The sequence below is a fragment of the Panulirus ornatus genome, chromosome 46 (assembly GCF_036320965.1).
Source record: "Panulirus ornatus isolate Po-2019 chromosome 46, ASM3632096v1, whole genome shotgun sequence".
NCBI classification, from domain to species: domain Eukaryota; kingdom Metazoa; phylum Arthropoda; class Malacostraca; order Decapoda; family Palinuridae; genus Panulirus; species Panulirus ornatus.
This window is the reverse complement of record NC_092269.1, coordinates 40,748,645-40,771,688: the sequence shown is the minus strand read 5'-3', so window position 1 is coordinate 40,771,688 and position 23,044 is coordinate 40,748,645. Positions and strand designations below refer to the sequence as shown.

At 45.1% G+C, this 23,044-nt stretch overlaps 1 protein-coding gene across 1 annotated transcript in view; it reads left to right on the top strand.

The window, feature by feature from the left end:
- LOC139763301 (uncharacterized) overlaps positions 1-23,044 on the top strand; it is a 140,353-nt gene that overhangs the window by 84,648 nt on the left and 32,661 nt on the right. The window contains exon 5 of the mRNA XM_071689289.1: positions 17,953-18,028. Coding sequence (XP_071545390.1) covers positions 17,953-18,028 — 76 coding nt within the window. The remainder of the gene's footprint in view (positions 1-17,952; positions 18,029-23,044) is intronic.

Below are 23,044 nucleotides of genomic sequence, written 5' to 3'. Positions count from 1 at the left end.
TAATGAGGCATGTGAGTAAGTTTGTGAAGACGACCTCTGTGCCGCAAGTCTGGTAGCCGTAATCTGTGTCGCGACATTTCTGTATGACGGCTCTTTGTCTACTCTGCCATGGTGCGTCTTTGGTCAGTGAATCCCAGACACTTGTTTGCAGGTGTTTCTTGTGTATTATTGATTGTCGTTTATTGGGACGTGTTTATAGTGTTTGGGTAACGTATATGCATTAATAATGAAGTTTTGGCTTGTGTGTGTGTGTGTGTGTGCTTGTGTGCGTGTAGTGTTGCATATTGTAAAATTGGATGTTATTGTTGTGATCAGTGTGTTCAGCCTCATGTGTCACACTGCCCCATATCTTTTGTTAGGGTTATGTGCACGTGAGAGTAGTCCACGTATGGTTTGCTTTAAAGAGATGGCTTTGTTAGCGTGTAAATCCCCGTCCTTTTTTTGTATACGGGAGTGTCGTCCATGACGTCATCCCACGCACGTGTTTTTGTTTACATAGGATTGGCCGGTGGTGGTGGTGGGCCAGGCCGGCCTTGGGGCAGATGGTGGTGGCTTCTGTCTGGTGGCCTTGTTTCGTCTCGCCGTTCAGGGTCGCCTTGGTAAGAGTTCCTGTCCGTTCACAAGGGCCGTTCCTGCTCCACAAATATCTCGTTTTAGGGTTTTGTCGGGTTAGAAGGGGCCTTTCCTGCTGTATGGTTGGTATTGAGGGTCACGTTGACACAGGCTTCTAATTCTCAGGGAAAATATCTTAATACATTTTGTCAGGTTTCACTTCGCCAAGGCTGGAGAGGCGAGAGCGCTATCTTGCTTTGTTCTTTAAGGCGTTGACAGTATTATTATTGCTACGTAAGTCGGATATAGTTTCTTTTCACGGGGAAGGACTGGCTGTTATCGCCAAGTTCTCGTAATAAGAGTCAGATATTGACTACAGGGGAATTTCTTTCAAAATATATCAAACTTTATAGATGTTACGTGTAGAGCTGCTCAAGTTCCTCTCGAAAGGCTGCTCTTGAGAATGATCGTCAGGGTAAACCGTAAATTTCCTTCCGTGAATACATCACGTTAGTTACCGTTTGTGTTCTGATGATGGATTTTGCTGTGGCCGACACCAGAGAGGCATCATGTTACCGGCTGGAATTGACTTGTGATACTCAACGGTTGACTCTGCTTACATTCCAAGCTTCCTGATAAGCGTTATCCCATGTGGATGTCAGTAGGGAACCTTATTTTTATGTTCAAAAGTTCCCTCTAGTTTCATGATATTGGTTGATTGGCCGCGCGTGCTACATCTTGGCCAGCGATTAACCTGCTTTTATGCGGGTTGTGGGCAGCAGTGCAGGAGTGTTTGTTGTTCCCTCTAAGAGGACGACCTTACTACCCTTGGAGCATGATAGCGTTGACCCTTGACCTTTTCCTGTGGTGTAAGGGTCGTAACGCCGTGGTCAGAGGCATCACGGTAACACTCGAGAACCACACTGTGGTGATGTAGGTGTTGGTTAGATCTTTGAGTCGTCGGCTGGAGGGCTGACATATCATGATACAATTCGTTGATGACAGTTTGCAGGAAGTTGTCACCGGAAGCAGATTAGTTTGGTGATGGTACCATGAACCCCTGGGATTGTCCCTGGGGGTCATGGTTTCTTGCGGCGGCACAGCTGGAGTTGTATTTGGAACGTCCCAGGGATCTTGGTTTCTTGCTGGCTCTGCCGTTTATGTGTTGGGCTGTCCCAGCAAGTGGCGCCATACCCGTGCTGGAGCACTTCCAGTTTGTTCCAGTGGTTTAATGCTTCAGTTCAGGGTTAGTGGCGGTGGTGTAAAGGGAGGTATTTTATAGGTCGGTTATACAGTGATGCAAAGCTGTAGGTGTTAGTCTGTAGACGTCGAGTTCGAGAGAGATTTGATGGTGAACTGTACCTTGAGACGATTGTGGGAGAATACGTCAGGAGGAGGGAGGTGGTGAGTGGCACCTCAAGTTGGGGGAGGGGAGGATCAGGTTGCGGAGGTGAGGGATAGTGCGGGGGGAGAGATAGGGAAGGTAAGCGACCTGGTAACACTGTGTTACCGTCACGCGGCACGGGTCGGTAGCGTTACGGCCGTCACGATACCAGAATCATAGGTCGTAACAAGGTTGCCAACAAGGATTAAACACGTGCGAATTTCCACTTTGACTACAACAAAAATACATATTGAAGCAGTACTGCGAATTTCTGTCGTTACCAAACTTTTGACCCCGGCAGTATCCGGTATGTGTGGTTTAAACTTTGGTTGTACAGGATCAAGTATGTTACAGCTATCGGCAGGTGTGGTACTGGTATCGGCAGGTGCGGTACTGGTATCGGCAGGTGTGGTACTGGTATCGGCAGGTGTGGTACTGGTATCGGCAGGTGTGGTACTGGTACCGGCAGGTGCGGTACTGGTATCGGCAGGTGCGGTACTGGTATCGGCAGGTGCGGTACTGGTATCGGCAGGTGCGGTACTGGTATCGGCAGGATTTGTGCTGGGATCGATCGTATACCAAGAAATACAGTGGGAATGATATTGTCAGTATTGGTGTGTGTGTGTGTGTGTGTGTGTTTGCCGCCACCTTGTGTACAGTACACTGACAAGTGTGTGAAGGTTTGGAAACTTGTAAGTGATTCTCTCTCTCTCTCTCTCTCTCTCTCTCTCTCTCTCTCTCTCTCTCTCTCTCTCTCTCTCTCTCCCGGTGGACCGTGGTAGCCTATGACTGTAATCGCTGAATTATACGGAACTTTTCATGTTACATAGGAAGAGTTCAGTGATTTCCTCTTTATTTATTGCCGTTTGTTTATATCCAGGTGAAGATTCAGGAGACTTACAAAACACTTTAGGGTTGGTGTATAAGATAGAGGCTGCCACTTAAGTGTATTTGTTCAGATAATCCTACTTAATACTTTAAATGTTTGCATTAGAGGTTAACACTTAACAGTAAGTGTATTATGGAGGCTGCCAATAAAGTAAGTGTACAGTAAAAGCTGTTACTTGACATGTTAGGCGTTGACAATGGAGGTGGCCACTTAACACCTTAGAATAAATGTAAGTAGATGCTGGTACGTAACACTACAGCACTTCACAGGGAAGACTGATGATTAACTATTTGTAGTAATTGTTAAAAACAGAAACAGAAAATGACACTTGAAGGTGTGGGCCTGAACACTGAGTGAGTTACTTGACGAGTATGTTCAGAAAGAGGATCATGATGACGTCACTCCTGCTGTGTGGGAGCTACGTTATATAGCAAGACAATACCCTCGTAACCAAACCTACCTTCTCCGCCATCTTAACATCGCTAAACAAGTACTTTTTCGTTGAACACTGATCCAGGCTCCGTGTTCGTGATCTTTTGCAGACAGTTGACGTGAGGAGGAGGAGGAGCAGTATGCCGTGTCTGAGATGAAACTTTTAAGCGTGTGATTTGGGTCAGTGGAAGGAAGGGTGTGTTGGAAAGGTCACGGGACATGTGGAAAGGTCAAGGCTGCGGCGGAAATGGCCGGGTAGAGAAAGGGTTGGCTTGGTACTAAGTGCTCAACACTGTGACCTCTGTCAGCTCCCCCACCCTCTTAACACCCCTTCTCCACAGCACCTGGCCTGGCTCGGACACCCTCCCCCCCCCGCCAACAATTGTAACTCCCAGCTGGCCTTGGCCATCGGCTCTGACCCTCCTGCTGGTCCATACCAACAGCTGTGACATCAGCCGTCCCCCACTGCTCTGGCTGAGGCCCATTCCCCCCAGGCCCTGGCCAGGAGCTGCTGTGACCTTGATGCCAGTGTTGGCTCTCTCTCTCTCTCTCTCTCTCTCTCTCTCTCTCTCTCTCTCTCTCTCTCTCTTCTGTGGATATTACTTCGGTTTCTGTTCCTAGGAGTTGGATGGCTGTTTGTATGTCCCCGCCATTTGCTAGACCGCGATGTATTACCCCGGCGAACGAGCTACATCGTCACAGGATTGCTCTTTGGCCGTTGTGAACGTCAAGGTGGGCCGTTGCGATGTCTCTCCCCTACACCGGTGAAGTCTTGAACTGTATACCTTCTGATGTCGGTGCTAACAGCTACGACCGCGACTTCCTGCAAAACTCAAGTGTTCCACACCACCACCACGTCACCTCTTTGTTTCTTCAGGTTTTTGTCCATCATTTAAGGCTTGATCCTGGATGATGACTTGTGGGGTCTGGAACCTGGGACGGAAGGAAAAGAACTTCTAATTCTGTCACCCGTATCCTTGAGCTGACGACATGAGCTCCTCCCGTTCTGTACACTCTCCTACCCCTCACTCCTACTTCCCGTCGTCTTCACCCACTCCCTCCTCCTCCTCCTCTTTGTCTTCCTCCCGCAGGTAAACGTTGCTTCGCCGCAGTTCCCTCCCGCGGGCGGAAGTAAGCCACGATTCACTCACCCCCCGACACTTATCAGCTAAACAAGACACCCAAAACCTGTCGTGCAGTTAAACAGCAAAGTCGAAGCTTCATTATGTCATAGTTGCAGACGTTGAATACATGTTTTACTTGCACATTTCGTGGTTTATTATCCGCCTTGGAGTTTGTCTAGTGGTAACAGTTTGGTTGTTATCACCTACCAACATTTGTCTACAGTGGACAACCGAAAGTATGAAAGGCGTTGTAGTGATTTTTCTGTGACGGTTGAGTGTAATAAAGGAGGGGAAGATACAGTCGATGGCCTTGAGTGTGTCCGTCGACAGCGCTGTCCGTAGTCTGGATTGGTGTGTCAGGATCTGGGCTTTAGTCTGAGGCACCGGGCAAAAAGGTGACGGGATGAGACGTGACGGTGTTGTGTAGGGTGACACTGATGGTCCCGGCCAGTGTTCGGTGCAGCAGGTCTCCTCACCTCCTTTGATGACAGAGACCCTCCTGACGGTGCTGACTGTACACTGCACAAGGCTCGGGATAGTACAGCCGTTTTCCCACGACATGTTCCTGTCCTGTGGTGCTCATTACTGGCGACCACATACAGGGTAGACGGTTGACGTAATGGGGAGAGAGAGGTTGTAAGAAGCTGGGCGATCTGTGAGGAGCGGTTTGGATTGGAGGGGAGTGGATTAATGTTTTTGTGGGTGGAAACCGAAGACAGGCGGGCGAGGTGAGGCGACACACCTTGGGGTAAGACGAGACCAGAGGTCATGGCCAGTTTTTCATGATGATGATGATGATGATGTTACCAGATGTTGGGAGGATGGGAGACATCAGCAACCGGGCCACATCTATCTCCCGTGCCCCATAACCAACTTGGCCCTACCTATCTCCTTTGCCCCATCACTACCCAGGCCATAGCTCTACCCCTTCCCCAACACCACATAACTTACCCACCCTTGTCTAACTTTCCTCATAAAGGCTCACTCATCACCCCCCTCCCCAAACCCACACACATTATGCCCCTAGGTTGTGTTGATATTGTTATGGATCTCCGTGGTTTAGCGGGTAGCATTGTTGACCATGACGCCCGGGGTCGAGTGCATAGGTTCAAATCCTTGTTGTGGCTGTTATGTCTGAGACAGACAGTCACCTTGATGTTGTTATCCCTATGTGACCAGCTCCTGTACATCTTTCTATGGGTTGTGAAGAGTTATTCTTAACTCGGTCCATGATAAATAAGTGTTTTCACCTGGGTTGTCATTTGAGTTGTAAATTATGAATTAGTGTTGTAAATGAGGCTGAAAATGGTTCAGACTGCGTGAGGTGAACTTAAGTAAGTAGCGGATCAGATGATGAGTCGAGTAGGTCATTATGCTGATCCATTATGGACGTGTTTGTCTCGTGCGATGGATTTTTGTGGGTCTGAATATTCAGGAGTGTCGTCTCCGTGTCTTATCTGGAGAGATCAGTGTGGCTGGGGGAGGGAGGAGTGGGTGTTTGGATGGAGTGGGTGAGATGGGAGGGAGGAGAGTATGGTGGGGAGGTGGGAGGGAGGAGAGTGTGGTGGGGAGATGGGAGGGAGTGGCGTAGAGGTGGATGGGGAGAGGTAGGTAGGGTGTTGACGGGGTTACTGTGGCTAAGGTTTTGATGGCATCAGATAAACCACAGTGGGCGGCAACCACTGTGGTGATAGTGGTACCAGACACGTTGGGGTGGGTGTTGGTTCCTAGTTGCACACACACACTCACACCACACACACACACACACACACACACACACACACACACACACACACACACACACACACACGATTGCCTTAAACGGTGAGGACAGGTTACTCACACGTTCATTGATCCTGGCTTGGCGTTGCGGAAGGGGAACTTTCTTATATCTACGTGTAATTATTGTATGTGTTAGTGGGAGAGAGTTTTACATACGTATTGGTCCGTCTCTTAACCAAGTGTTCATATGTGTATGGATGTGTTTGTGCTTTTATGTGTATATATGTGTTTGTGCGCGAAGAGGAGGAGAGTATGGTTGGCCCAGGTAAGGAGGCGGTGATACCAAGACAGAGCCAGGTCGCTAGGCAGCGGTACCAGCACCGGGCCAGGTAGGGAGGCAGCGGTACCAACATTCCACGCACCAGAACTGGGTCACGCTCTCCGGATTATCGCTAAAAATAGCAGACATCAACCCGACGTGGACCCAGCCCAGCCTCCCTCCTCCCGAGCTTTCATAACTGATGTAATCCACGCTTCATGACCCCCCCCCCCCTCGTGTGTGTGTGTGTGTGTGTGTGTGTGTGTGTGTGTTTGTGTTATCAAACAGCTACCGTAAGGGCAACGATAGCGCTGTCTTCCTCCTAGCGGCCGCTACTGGTTCGGCACATGTTAGTGCAGACGCGTGTGGTTAGGTTACTTTACCGGTAGTTCGTCATAAACGATATTTACAGAAGGCCTTCGTTGGTTAGCACTGTCTTTAGCGTTATTTAGAGCGTAATGTTATCGTGGCAACAAGGTTTATACTCCGGCATGTAATGGAGTGATTCGTGCCGGGAGGTCTTCACTTATTACTTCAGTTAATACGTCTTCATGCTCATGTTAACCTTACACATATATTCCTATGAGTCCACGGGAAAATGAAACGCGTAAAATTGTGACAAAGCAAAATAATACTTCCCACGTATTCCCTGCGTGTCGTAGAAGGCGACTAAAAGGGGAGGGAGCGGGGGGCTGGAAATCCTCCCCTCTTAATTTTTTTTTAATTTTCCAAAAGAAGGAACAGAGAAGGGGGCCAGGTGAGGATATTCCCTGTGGCCCAGTTCTCTGTTCTTAACGCTACCTCGCTAACGCGGGAAATGGCGAATAGTTTGAAAAAAAAAAAAAAAATATATATATATATATATATATATATATATATATATATATATATATATATATATATATATATATATATATCACGTTATGGGTCCGTATGGTTCTGGGTGATAAATACATTTATGTTGAAGTTCTCAAGCACGTCAAGACTGATACAAGAATGTATTATGATTACCGATTATCTTTAATTATCAAATGTTTGAGTATGTTCCCGGTTACAAGTTGTACATTGGAAACCTTCACGTTACTTTCATGAATTTACACACACACACTCACACACACACTCACACACCACGGAGCAGCGCCCCTACCTACTCAACACATGTATCACGTAACGTAGCGGGATCTGCCTGCCAGCGGTAACAGCAGTCATGGAATCGTCCAATCGTTCGGTGTTGGCTGCCCCGGACCGTCTGGCTCAGCACATGCTGCTGCTGCTGCTGCTCCCTTCCATTAAAGAAAAACTAAATGAAATCCAATGAAATAAGAAGTAAAGAACGGTGTTGTGGTTAGGAAACCCTGATGTAGTTATATTGTCCGGTTACTTGCCTATCTCCCAACCCAAGCACGACTGTCACTTGTAGAAGCGACTGATCACACTTTACCACGGCCATGTACATCATGAATCACACACACACGAACCTCCATGCACGGCCATTTGTCTACGTTATCTTCATGCAAGGTAAGTCGCCAACTCGTAAATACCGTTTTTTTCTGCTCAGTCTTATCTTTACTGTAATATTGTACTTATTCGTGAAGTACACGAGAAAGCCAGATAACAGAAGACTGGTACATTCTCACTGCTTTATTTGGGAAAGACCATAATAGTATCTTGTAATCGTAATCTTGTATGAAGATGAGATTGCAGAGCAGAAACCAGTAAATATAGTGGGTTGCTGTTAATACCATACATTTACGAGTGCTTATTCCTGGCTCGGCACCACGAGCACACGTGAACTAGTTGACCACAGCAATGTCTGTTCTTGGTTCACTGGGAACTCCGGCTTGACCCCGTAGCTTGGCAACTCTTGACCTAGTACGCTTCCTTTTTATGTGCTGCCAGGAAAGATGGCAGTAGGTCTCGCTCCTAGGACACACGTCTCGTGGTACAGAGGAAATTGTTGTCAAATTGTTTGTTATAAATAAAGAGACCAAACTCTACTGAGGAATTTCCTGAGAAAGAACTGTGTGGATTGTTATACTTGGTTGTCTCCCAGTGTTGCTTCCGCAGTGAAGATGTGTGCTTTCTTGTGTTTGTACATGGAAAGTGGCACTGTTTCATGTGCTTCTTTCCATTTTCTTTTAGTGTTGGTTGTGCTCTGTAGATCGGTGCGTATGAAACTGAATTGTTATGGTGAGTCAACCTTTGACATGAAGGAATGGATGGCTTAGTATGGTCAGCGGTCGTCCACCCCCCCACAGTTGGGTCCGTCGTGCACAGTGATTTGTCCCCTCGTGGTTAACGACCTCCTCGTTCTTCGGTCGTTCTCTCTTGCTCCAAGTGTCGTGCTGTCGTGCTCAAGGAGCTGAATTAATGTAAAGAGAATGCAGGTCGGTTTGTGTCTGTGTGTCGGGTCGAGCGAGCGAGCGAGTGGCTGACGTGGCCGACCCAGGAGACAGATCTTCCTGAAGCAGTTACATCCTTGGGTAACTCCACGTAAACAGTCAGTGATCAAAGCTTCGCGGGCGATGGATGATGGGTAATGACGGCGCCACAACGGTACTGCCTCACGCTCCTGTTGGCTCAGGGCTAGGCCAGGGCAGGATTTTCGAAACTGTTCACGTTGTGTTGAGTAGCTGGGAAGCAGCCAGGATTGGCCACAGAAAGTGTTTGTTCATCGACGCTTGTGGGATGTGTGGTACACAGGCGTTCCTGTGTACCACCATACCTCGCATCGTGGTTGCATGCTTGAACAAGATGGTACGACATTTGGTTGGGACGACCTGATCCCTGACCTGACTCTTTAAATGTTCATATCACAGTCCATTATACCCAAGAGTGGTACCGTTAAGTCAAGGTCTTACCGTCGTGCTCATGGGTCTTACCGTCGTGCTTAAGGTCGTACCGTTGTGCTCAAGTTCGCACCGTTGTGTAAAAGGTCGTACCATCGTGGTCATGGGTCGTACCGTCGTGGTCAAGGGGTCAGAGATTAGTTTCCATACTGAGTCGCCATTATGGAAAATCGAAAAGTTATTTTTTTCAGCACCAGAGTTAATTATCCGCAATTAACCTGTTGGCGGTGAGCAGCAGTTGTTGGGTGCTTAAAGCAGGGGCTTCTAGCCCATTAGGTTCTTAATAGCTTGTGACCAGTTATCTTGTTAGGGTGATTACCGTCATTATGAAACGTGAAGGAAATTAGCTGGATTATGAATAATTCGCTGCGAAAATGGGTTGAGTAGTTGATTTTAAGCGTTGGTGTTGGGTACTTGAGAGCCATTGGCTGGCTGGAGTGATCGTAGAGTGGTTAGAGAAGCCATCAGTTTGGCTATCCAGAGTCCATGGCACTCCGTACTCCACCTCACGCCAAATAGCATTTCTTTGCTGGGGTAAGAATTCGAAATTTGCAAATACTTTCCACGTGTGAGGATAGTTTAACGTAGAACTGGACGTAAGGGGCGGGGATGGACGGGAAGTGTGTGGTTGTCCCCTCTTGCTGTTTGTAAACATGCCATGAATGTAGTGCTTTGTGCGTCATTTTGGTGTTTTGTGTTGGGGTTACCGCCGTCGATATTGGCTATTTGCGTTGCCTCTGTGGCGGGAATGATTTATCTGTTGGCGTGGTGGAGGAGGCAGCTGCTGGTGATTGTGGTCGCGTCATGATGTACCTTGTTTGTTGATAACTATTTATAGGTGGTGAAGAGGGAGAATTACATTCCCGGTCTCCTCTTTCATCCTCACAATTTCTGTTGAAAATATTTTTCATTTTTCCCATTGGTAGAGGGACTTACTCTTTTCCAGTGGTAGCGGGACTTACCACTTTTCCAGTGGTAGTGACTTTTACTTCCTTTCGACATAGCTTCTTCCACGAGTCAGCGACTGTCTTAGTGAAGGTTTACTTGCACACGTCCTTCCCTACCCTTATCTTGCCTCACTACCAGTTGTGCCCTGGACTGTATTTACAAAGATCGTGTCTGTTAACTTCATCATCATGATGGTGACTAGGAATTTATAAAGTTTTCATGTCTACATTTTTTCTTTTTATCCCTTGGAGATTTGGCGTGCTCCCCATCCTCAGGTCTTGTACCATCTACCAGTTTAGTTCAGCTGCTTTTGTGTGTGGTTTCTCAGATGAGGAGACCAGACCGGTAAGCCATATTCCAGCACAGGGAGAATGTCAGTCAGTCATGCATCGTAAACGTTTCTCTGTCCATATTCTTGAAGGATATATTTTTCTCTCAGTACGGGTCTTTGTTTCCGTCAGTAATGTATCGTTTGCGTAACGCCCCAACTAGTCTTAATGACGTAACATTTTCCGGAGTAAAAACACCGCCATTTTCTCTGATGACCACTGTAGCATCTTTCATCCGTGTCTTTGCGCAGTAGTTCACAATGCTGTTACTTGGCAATTTCATCATAATTTTAACATCATCTGTGAAGGTATACAAACATGATCCAGCCTCACTTGTCCAGACGTTCGCGTTTATCACAAATAGTCATGACTCCAGCCAGCGCCGAGCCCCTTAGGAACGCCAGTTGCCTGTTCCCGTGGTCCAGCTTCCCCTGGCCAGTGTTCTCTGTTGCCTCCCATGTGCACGTTACCTGTCAGTCTCGTGTGCCTTGCGTGATTGTCGTTATTGTGACGGTTTTTGTATTGGTGATTATGTTGGTGTTAGGACATCGTCAAGCTGGTGGCTCTGTTATTTCGGTGGTGACTCGATGTTGTGTCAATATTGTGATGGTTGTTTGTTGTTGTTGTGTTGGTTATGTTAGCATGATGATGGTCATGTCATGGTTATTGTACTTGGTGGACAGCAAGAAGTGTGATGGATGAAAGCATCTCGATCGTCTGGTGATGTTGGTCGACGATGTGATCACTACAGTCATGCATCATGGTATTGTGGCGAGTCAGGTAGGAACACCAGCCACATCGCCAGGTCGAACTCGACGCCACACCTTCGACCGTCATTTTGGTTCGCTAACAAAATCGATGGAATTTTTTCAGGTGGGCAGTGAGCGTGGCCGCTGGAGTGGCAGATGTAATTACTAGCGTTTTATTGGTGCATAGCCTGGTGGGCCACGTTGACAGCCATTGTTTATACCACGACAGCTATGCCCAGAAACGTTTGTCGAGCAAATGTTTTTCTCATACACCTGTCACTGGTGAACGTTTGTTCCGTGGTGAGGTTTTTACTGTATAGTGACGCGTGGGGAAACGTTTGACTACGTTATTCCTGATTTGAATGAGAGAAAACGTTTGCTTGTGTGTTGCAGTATGATGGACGTTTTGAATATCGTGAAATAATTCATTTTGATAAATGTTTGGATACATTTGACTTAGTATTTTCAAGGGATGTTTCACTCGCTCTCGTCGAACATGGACATTTTCCTCCGGCAATGTTACTCACGTATTTTCTTGCTGATTTTTCCCCGAAGGAATTACATGAATTTTGTGGGTAACGGTTCATTCACAAGGTCATCATAGGTGAGGAGGCTGCCTCGTCTGACAACACACCGCAACGTTCTCTCTCTCTCTCTCTCTCTCTCTCTCTCTCTCTCTCTCTCTCTCTCTCTCTCGTTGGGTAAGTCCATCAGTTGTCGGGTGTGTCGCTTTAACCTGCGACTCTTAAGAACTGTGGACGTAACTTTGAAAGTTTATTTCATACATTGATGAAACTTTATCATTTTTCTGTTCTACACAGTTGAATAATAGCACAAGACTCATAACTTTCGCATGGACTTTGAGTAAAATATGTCCATTGTAAAAAGGCTTAACCTTTGGGTAGAAATATTATGACGTTTGTATATTTGTGTGTTACGGGTAGAGAGCTTTACACTAGTGTTGGTTGCCCCGTATGTGTTGCACGTGTTTCCCCTCCTTTGTGTGTGTCCACAGACTTAGTGTGTCATGTGGCAGACGATATCACAACGGTAATACAATTATGTTTAAGGTAATTTAGGAATAATGTTGGCGAGGCCGAACTAGGAATAGGGAAGGTCATGTTAGGGGTAGTTAATGGTAGTTAACGTGACTGAAGAAATGGTGACGTGTGCAGGACAGATGGTGGGTGTTGGATGTCGTATTTACTTTTCCAGGAGGAAGGCACTGGCGACCTGCCAGGTACTGTGGGGCATAATTCAGGTACTCTTTTTACCTGTCAGGTACTCTGGTGATCTCTCAGGTGCTCAGATGTCCTCTCAGGTAATTCGTGACCTGTCAGGACATGTCAGGTTCCCCCCCCCCCCCCTCCGTTGGTAGGGGGTTAATGCTGGACATTATTCAGTTCATCACAATAGACAACTTGATAAAGAGTATTAATTTTATCACGGACTGTGACACAGCATTGTGATCCATTCTCCCGTTCCTGTCTGCGTTTGCAAGGTTTACAATTTTTAAAAAGACTTACACAGTGAATTATGAATACAGTCACTTTTTATAGTTGTAGTGTCAAGGATTTTTTATTAGTCATTCCATACTAGAAAAAATGGGAAACTTAATTTCGCTCCTTTTGTTTTATTTTTACGTGTATTCTTGTATTATTTTGACGTGTATTGTATTATTTAATTCGTTTCTTGTCGTTTTGTGCAGGTATTTTACAGTTTAAACCTCGAGTAATTTTTATATTGAGTTGTTGGTTGTATTTATCCTTCCCAGGTTCTGAAGGATTCAAGGAAAATCTTATGGTCGCGCGTCTGTATAAACACATCTTGCACAGGTAATTGAACGAAGGCTTGGGTGGGGGAGGGGGTGGACAAGAGGCGGTCAGGTATTAACGTGTGGCGGGGACGGTGGATCATGACCGACCCGGGCCAGGGAAACGAGACGTTGGCTCACTGTGGTGAGGGCACCGCAGGAGGCTGGCCGGACGCTCCCGGGCAGGCGGGGCCCCACTTCGTGGGTCAGGCGTGGACGACCTCGGGGTTGGTTACGCAGGGAGGTACGAGGTTTGTCGTGGGGTGGAGTGGGGGAGGGAAGGAGTTCTACGTTAAAGATCTTACAATCAAGTGTGTGTGTGTGGATGGGGCAGTAATGTACTTCTTACGGCCTGTTTAGGTTAAGAGGCGAGGATAGCAGCGCGTAGAACTCACCGCAGAGCAGCATTATATAGGGTACCTAGGTACCCTACATTAGCATCTCACCTGGGCGTAAACAAATCATGGAAAGTAGTTTATAGACGATCTCTCCTCCTCCTCCTCCTCAGTATATCACGGTATATATAAGAGAGCCAGTCATCAGTTTTTGTTTAAACCTGGTTTAGCGAGATCGGACGCCTGCCTGTATCATGTCATGGTTCGACGGCACCTGATAACTGGGTTGAACGAAGCAATTAGTAGTCAGTAATATCTTGCTTGGTCCCTGGTCACTGTACCCAAGTGTTCCGCTTGACTACTGTAGATTTCATCCTAGTGTTAGCCAGAGAGTGGCTCAGGTGGTGGTGCAGAAGCCTCGGTGGGTCCCGTGCTGCTGCTGCTGGAACATACCATCATGTGTGGAGAGAGATGGCACCAGGAGGTGTGGTTGATAATGTGGGTCACAACTGGTGTTTTGGCCTCTGCCCGGAGTACGTCTCACAAGCCTTGCCAGTATACTCAAGAGCTTTTGTAATAACTGTGTTCATCACTCATTTAACTTCTTGCCAGTCGAGCTTTCGAACGATGTGGTATACACGGGTCAACGTGCTTTCAAGTGGACTGAACCAGGGCATGTGAAGTGTTTGGGTTAAACCATGGATTGGTTTGTGGGGCCTTACTGTGGATAGGGAGCTGTGGTTTCAGCACATTACACATGACAGATAGGAGATGGGTGTCAGCGGATGCAGCGACCATTTCGTCGTCTGTTTCTGATTCATAACTTAGGATATGTTTGAGTTGCTTTGCCTTGATGGTGTGTGGCCTTTTGACACGGCGAGACGTTCCGTGTTAAAGTATTGTACTGTGGACTTACCTCTCGTCCTCCTCCGCTGTGATAAGATACAATGAGGGACGAAGGTGCCTGTGGATCTTGTGGCAGTCATCATCATACTGGTACCATTAAGCTAGCTCTGATACCTTGGTATGAACAACGTATCATTATTATTTCTAGTATTATTAGTTGTGTAATAATTAGTTGTGGTAATAATGAACACACTAGTTGTTATTATTATTGTTATTATTATTATTATTATTATTATTATTATTATTATTGTTGTTATTGTTGTTGTTGTAAAGTGTAAGTGTTTAGTTTTTTCGAGTGTTTGCCGTTTGATTATATTTGTAACGTTTACCACTACCATTGATTGTACCATTGTTGATAAATGAAGACATTGTTAACATGTAGAGTCGCACCGGAGGTGTTGCTCGTGTTGGTGTGTGTGTGATGCCAGAGGTGATCTGCCGTGCAACATGACACACGGTACTGCTGCTTCTGTGTCCTCTCCATACCCACTGTTGCCAACCAAACACACGATGTTGTTATTTTTGGAATAACTTGTTGGTGGCTAAGGACACTCGTTGGCTAGAACTGCTCACGTGATCTTTTACCTCCTGCGCAGCCAGAAATGACCAGGATAGGTTTAGTGTTTCATTTGTTTCATTAGGACGATGTGGAGGTAGCAGAAGGCTGCCTGTTCATCTTTGAAATCCATGTTCTAACTAATCTGAGGAAAAATAACATTCAAACTTTATATTACTTATCTTGAAAACGTTCCCCCTCCCCCGCAAGTTACCAACGTTTCTTATATATATGGAAATTTTTGGGTCAAAGTTTTTGTGATAACACGAGGAAGAAGAGCCTCGCATCCAGGTCTTCCCCGTAAAGGCGTGGCTCTGGCCTCACAAAACAGCATAAGCGGCCTTCTTGACACCCTTCTTAATGTCTTTATGTACCTTGGGCTTTTGTTGTTGTTGTAGACTGGGTAAGGTTGTGAGCAAGGTAATGGGTTGTGATAAACAATACAAGATGATGCACGATATTACATCTACCAGTCAGAACCATGGGTGGGTTTTGAAGGTCGTACACACACACACACACACACACACACACATGCTGAGCATGATAAGCTATTGTTGACGGTAGTATGGTGTCAGAAATGATATCTGTGGCATGTCTTATAGATGACCTCACTTGACGGTGTTGGTCTACATAGATGTGTATTAACAGAGATGCGTCGAGCTGGCATTGGTTGTTGTGTGGTGAGGCCTGATCCTCGCGTGGCATGTGTACCGCTCATGACGGTATGTGTGGTCATGTGTATCGTGGCTCAGACCACACACTGGTGGACGGCTTGGTCGTGCTGGACCTGATAAACCAGCACGATCCAGCTGCTGCTGCTGCTGCTCGAGGTTGGCGATTGTTTCCTATCGTAATGATGGACATTATTGTACCGATGATAGTTGGGTTTTAGGATCGTTGTGTTTATGCTACGGTAGTTTATAATGTGTATATTATGGTAGTGTACATTGATTTTCGTACTGCTTTGTGCATCTCTTCAACTGTATAAGAAATTGGCTCATGGCAGCTTTACTGTAAATTTTCACTCAGGTTCTTCGTTACCTGTACCCATCCATCCATACATTGTGGTGTCCATATACATTTCTAATTATATTTTTTTTCTCTTTGTTGATGTAGAAGTGACTTTAAAGGTTTGATAGTAAAGTGTGTAGACGGTGACGTTGCTGTGGTTTGCACCCAGGGCTGGGCATTAGGTATTCTGTTCTTGTCTTGAGTAAGAGCATTTGCCATCCATTTTGGCCAATGGCCAGCGAGTGGAAGGTCTTGTGGTAGCAAGCGGTAGCTAGGTGGAAGGTTGTACCTTACGTCCTCGCATAGATATTTCTAAAATTTTATTTGTACAAAAATGGTCTTTTAAGGTAGGATAAAACTCAGAAGACTAGAACCAAAACTCTGCAACTTTCAAAGGAAAAGAGAAAGATGTATGTACGGAGTTAACTCGGCCCTGGTGTGGTTGCTGTCTCCATGATCCGTTAGCTTCTTCCCTCGTGCCTGATATGGACGTCCTCCCAGGACTTGTCCATGTGCAGTCTCCTCCACCACAATCTTCCTTAGGATATTGATCCGTTAACACGTGAATCATTATTCACCACCACTCCACGTTGCCTCCCACACACACACACACACACACACACACACACACACACACACACACACACACCTGTAGCCTTGGTTCCAGTAGGCATCGCCCCACTCATACAGGCATTTCCCTCGAGTAACCATTCAGAATACGGATACAGTTCTCTGTATCGCCGCTGTTGATTGACTTTTGTGGTACAGTTATGTTATTAATAGCCTATGGAGGAGTCGGCTTTATATGTATATTATGTGCTACTTATTATGCAGATGTCGTGTCGGATGGTTCATTACTGTGCAAGGGTTGTTGACGATGTATGTAGGAGATCGTGGTGTGAGGGACGGAATGATAAAGTGATAATACCTTCATTAAGCTGCCTCTAGGCCAGAGACCCCAGTTAGCACATCATGTGCACAACCATAGCTCAGTGGACAGCATATGTCCATAAAAGGCTGAGGAAGGTTTACTAATCTTCATTATTTTGTAAATTAGTTTCATATTTCATATATAATGTCATATTTTTACGTATTACGCCTTATTTTTCCGAAGCAATAATTCCTTTTCAGTCATATCGGTTGTGTAGTGGAATTTACATATTTGATAAGATACATTTTCTTTGTTAAAAAGTAATATCAAACACAGGACACGGGAACGTACCTGTTTCATTACAAGCCACGATTGTTTACGTTTTCTTTTGAAGATTTAGCCAAAATAAGAATGTTTGATGGAATGATATCTTTACAGACTTCTGGATCATGCCATTACGGCAGTTGCAGACAAATTTTACTTTAATGATGAGAATTATGCCTACCCTGACCTGACCTGACCTGACCTGACCTAACCTAACCAAGATTGGTTGGAAGCTTTTATTATTCACAGCTTAAAACAGCTTTGATGTTGTCTACCCTTTCATGAATGTGTGTTTCCTCTCTACTTTCACCGTGGGTTCAGTCCTTCCTGAGTACATTGTTGGTAACATTGCTACTGTATTAACTATTTATGTTGGAACTCTCCTTGTGAAATATCGTGTAGAAAACACATCTGGCTCGTGCCTGGAAGTATATTATGGACGATCGTTTTTAGGTATGTCTTGTGTTTTTTCGGTGTATTTAAATTTTAAACCATTCAGATTTTTTCTCTTTTTTGAGCTATACTTTAAGGTGTATTTCGAACCGTTCATATAGAAGTTATATGTTACTTGTTTATGTAAGAAAGTAATGAATGACTTACTAGTATGTTCAGGTGATGATGTGAGAACTGATTATTGTAACACGACTGATGTTTTTATTTATTGCTTCTTGTGTCCATTTACCGGATTAATAGAAGATATAGTGGTTAATTTTAAGGTAAGGATGTTCATATCTGCATTTGACGAACGTAAGATATTTAACATTATCAGAGTGATGCAGGACCGTGTTATTGTGTGGTTAAATTAGACTAATATAAGACATGTTTGTTTCTCTTAACAGCCAGCGGGAGTCCGGAGGGGCGAAAAGAGGACCCAAACCCAAAAACAAACCCCGGGAAGCCCATCATCAGAGCAGGGTGGGTACACCTCGCCACCTTACATACGTTACCAAGATGCCTTATTTGTAGTCTTGTGTTGCCATATTGATCACTTCTCTCTATCTACCAGGCTCTGACCCACCTCTTCCTTTCGTCCGTTATCTCAGTCTTTGACCGACGGTCTTGTTTCCTTGTCTTTTCTTTGTAGCGTATCCCGGGTCTGCGTCACAGAACATCTCTTGGTCTTTGCCTCTCTGCTGTGTACCTACGTGTTCACCTCAACATATGATCTTCCTCGTTTTTTCCGTTTCGTAGAATATTAGTGCGTGTGTTTGTGTCCGCTTCGCTGTCTGTGTATTTGGCTAGCTTAAATGTCGTCTAACTTTTGACTGATGTAGAAATATCTTTGTGTTTACTTGTATGTATTTTTTCCCCGTTGTAATCTTGTGTGTGCTGTCTTTCATGTTTCGATTATTGCGTATGTTTGTGTGTGTCTTTGTTCACAGGTGTACTGATGATGTCTCAACAATGTCGTAGTGTGTCACACACTATTTAAGTAATGTTGTATTATACATCACAGCCCCTTGGTGAGTATGTATAGTGTGTCATACTAGGAAGTTTGGTACGCGTGTACTTCGCTCATTAGTGGAATATGAATTTGTCTGTCTTCATTGATGTTTATACATGTGCAGATTATGATCTCAACATCTGTTGCCTTAGTATGTATGGCATCTGGGTATGGGAGTGTCTGCTGTACTTGGAGATGAATGATACAGTCTGTATATGTACGTGTGATAAGTTTTTATAACAGTGTATGTTCTGTTATATTTACACAAATTATTGATCATTCTAAAAAAAAAAGAAACAGAAGTATGATTATGGTGCGTTCATCTTGACGATGCTACCCTGTGGTATGATGTCATGGCACAAGTTATGGTCAGGTCAAAGGCCAGACCAATATACTCGAGGGTCGTCCCATCGCCCTGAAGGGAGTTGACCACGTAGACAGGACGCAGTTCTTAGGTATTCATCACATCATGTTATGATTGGAAGATGACCCATCATCACATCATGTTATGATTGGAAGATGACCCATCATCACATCATGTTATGATTGGAAGATGACCCATCATCACATCATGTTATGATTGGAAGATGACCCATCATCACATCATGTTATGATAGGGAGATGACCCATCATCACATCATGTTATGATAGGGAAATGACCCATCATCACATCATGTTATGATAGGGAAATAACCCGTCATCACATCATGTTATGATAGGGAGTGACCCATCATCACATCATGTTATGATTGAGGAAATAATCCTATGTCTCCAACTCAAGCCTTGTATAGTGTGTGTGTATTCAGTCAGTAAAACAAGCGGCTGTGAATATATGGAGGAGGGGTGGGGGATAATTCATGGGAGAGTGAAAGAGGGGTGATGTATAGGACGTTGTAAGAGTGGCTAATATACTGAGTAGCTTTAAGAGGGGGGTTAATATGTAGGGTAGTATAAGAGGGGTTAATCTATAGGGTGGTATGAGAGGGGGGTAATATATAGGGTAGTATAAGAGGGTAATATATGGGTAGTTTAAGAGTGAGTACTATATATATATATATATATATATATATATATATATATATATATATATATATATATATATATATATAAATTAGTGTAAGAGGGAGTACTATATGGAGTAGTTAAAGAGGAGGTAATGTATGAGGTATATGATAAGGGGGTAATGTATTAGTTTGAGTGGTCTTGTATATGGGGTATATAGTGGTAGGTAGGGTGATGTATGAGGCAGCGTTGGAGGGAACACAGTAGGAGGTAATGTGAGCGTGTGTAGTTGTGATGCAGAAACTTAAAGTTTGATTTTAAACGCCGTAAGGCGAGGGAAATTTACACGGAAAGTAACTGTGGTATGTAATTTAAACGCCGTAAATTCATGTCAATATAACGATAGAATAAGCTGTAAAATATTGATTTTATTGGGAGCCTTTCACGTTGGGGTTATGATGGATGGGTGGATATGATTGCTGTGGTCACGTGATGTGGCCATACCTGGACCAATATAACCCCCCCACCACACACACACACACACACACACACACACCATCGTCATCACGAGCTCCTACCACCACCACCACCACAGCAGCAGCAGCGGGAGGAGTCACCAGTCATCTTTACTGTTGGTGTGGCTGGTGCATGGCGAACATTAAAGGTGGCGGAGTGTGGCCCACGGGGTCGCGTGTTGCAAGTGTCTGCCGGTGGCCCGCCTGGCCATCCCTCCCACAGGGGGCCATACTTGGCCACAGTTGCGGGGGGTGGGGGGTAAGAGTGGCGTCGTGTGCGGATCTTCAACACAAGGAACATTTACCATGTTAAGGCCGGGTCATTAATATAACTTCATCTCATTCCCTCCATACAGACAACATTTCGAATGAGTGAATGAAATGTACTTCTTTTCTAACTTGACAATAGTGAGATTCTGAGTCTGTGATAATTTGGAATTTGATATATTAAGGAGGAATCAGGTTTGGAGGGGAGATGGAGGCAGTCAGCCTATGTGTGCGTGGGTTTTGGAGGCAGACTTTGGTTGGGTGTAACCAGACAGATCCAGTGGTTACTTGGTTTCCCCCAGGAACATGAATGTTGGCCTATTTCACCAGAACTTGCGTTATTCATTTGTTATTATGATAATGATAATAATGAAATACGAACATGTTATCGTGTACATTACGTGGCAGGTCTGGGAAGGTTTGGTACCGAAAGTCTATGAGACGCGTCTTAATGTGGTACCCATAGTGGCTCAGGTGGTTGTGTGTCGCGTGTTTAGCCACAAGACCAGGGTTCGACGTTCTCTTTGGGTAAATGGCTCCATGAAATTGCCATTTTCTTGAATTTGTTATCCTGGAATGTGGAGAATACCAGAAGTGGTCATCCTCTTACTGGGTCTTTTACCTGTTACTAGTAGCTGGTGCTGTTTACGTACAGAACAAAAGCAGGAATTTCTTCTTGTTGCTCGTTATTATGTATGGAAGTGAGAGGAACCTGTGGCTGTTCGTGGTGGAGTTATGAAGGGAACATACTGGGGCTGTACCTGTTTCTGAGGATGTTCCATACGGAACAGAGAAATGTTATTTCTGTTACTTGTGAAACTAAGATGGGAACTTTTATCCGTTCCTTCAAGGTGTTCCTTATCAAAGGGTTAATTTCCCGTACTCACTGTGTTGATCCGTCGTACTCAGGGGGTTAATTAATCGTATTTCGTTGTATTTACTCTCTTGGTTAAGGCCATGAAGGTGTCCTTGGGTTACATTATAATGATAATGACTTGAAACATCTTGACGTAACAGAGGCATTTCTTGTCATTTTCGTGTGAAGATTAATTTTTTAGAATCTCTTAATATTTTCCTTTAAAATAATGCCCATGTTACTACATATTAACGACGTAGTAGCATGTATCTGGGTGTGGGGAGACACCACGGTAACCGTTGATAATGAAGAATGAAAAAAAGGATAAAAAAGATAGACCATTTTATAGTGGATGTTTGTTGTGTGTTGGATGTATTGCAAACATTTGTGGGTCTTTTTCTGGCTGGCCTGTGTGTTAAGAACGTCAAGAACACTATATACAAGTGTTCTGACACCAGGGTCGTCCTGGAGAACTTGACAACGATGGTACAACCCTTGAGCTCCACAGTAGAGGTCTTTAAGGGCGTGGATACTACACATGAACACGACAGAGGGCATTCAGGCACGACGGTACGACCCTTGAGCACGACGACGCGATCCTTAGATACGACACTACGACCCATGAGGTAGACGAGACGACCTTTTGTTGTAATGACTTATCCCTCTGACCTGACACTGAGGATGATGTCACATCCACCCTCGACCCTGTGATCTGTCCCGCTTACCTCTCCACCTGACGCCATGAGGTTCACCTGACCTTTGACCCTCGAGGTTGACCTTGAGGTCAAGATGGAACGTTTTTACATCATCTAACCTGATCTGTCCTGTGCAGTTGTACCATGTCCACCCACACACACCTCCCTCCTCCTCCCTCACTTGGCTCTGCCGTCTGTCCACCAGTGGACTTCCAGCCGGCTGTAATGTTACGTGAATGATCGCTGTTGGGAAGACGTCTTTACTCATTCTGATAAAGTAAATGACCGATACAGTATGTTGGGTCGTTTAATGTGAATAATCATTGATGTTAGGAACATTTTTTTTCTTTAAATTCCGCTGAAATGAAGTATTGGGATAAAGTGAATATCGACGGGTTAATTGTCTTCAAGTGATGGGTCAGTTATGTGTGTGTGTGTGTGTGTGTGGATTTGGGTGGTGGTCTTATATGAGTGTTACAGGTACGTACTCGCTTGTTTAATGTTTACGATCTGATAGTAAGATGAAAGATTGTTCCTCACAGTCGTAAGACTACGTAAGCGCCCGCTACCTTTCGTGGACGGGAAGGTCGTGATATGGGCGATGTTCACCAGCGTCCGTCCCGTGTGTGGCAGACATTACCATGCAGGATGGTTGGTTCCTGGTAGAGGTAAATAACCCACCATATTACGTAGTTTAGTCATATTTTCTTTATGGGTGATAATCTCTGGTTGAGAAGCTCTCAGTAATGTTTGGAAGTAATCTCACTTGACGTCAGAGACTGAAATTGTTCGTGTCGGCCCTCGTGCCTCGTGGTCTGTGTGGGTCTTTGACCTTCAGTGGTAGCGTTTTCAGTGGGCCTTTATATATGAGCCTTATTACTATTGAGTATAATAGTATTGAGCTTGATGCAGCTGTTAACGAAGTATAGTTGAATGGTGTCTCTTGGTAAATATATCTACAGTATGTTGTCTTTGGGAGAGAGTGAGATTCCTTCTGTACATGGTGGTGGTGGCTGGGGTTGTGGTGTTGTGTGCAGAAGATTTGTACCTTCCACTGGCATTGATGACACCTGGGGTCGCACCGCCGTGCTCACTTGTCCGACCGTCGCGTTCAGCCGTGATGCTCGTGTTCAGCCGCCCTGCTCGACGTGG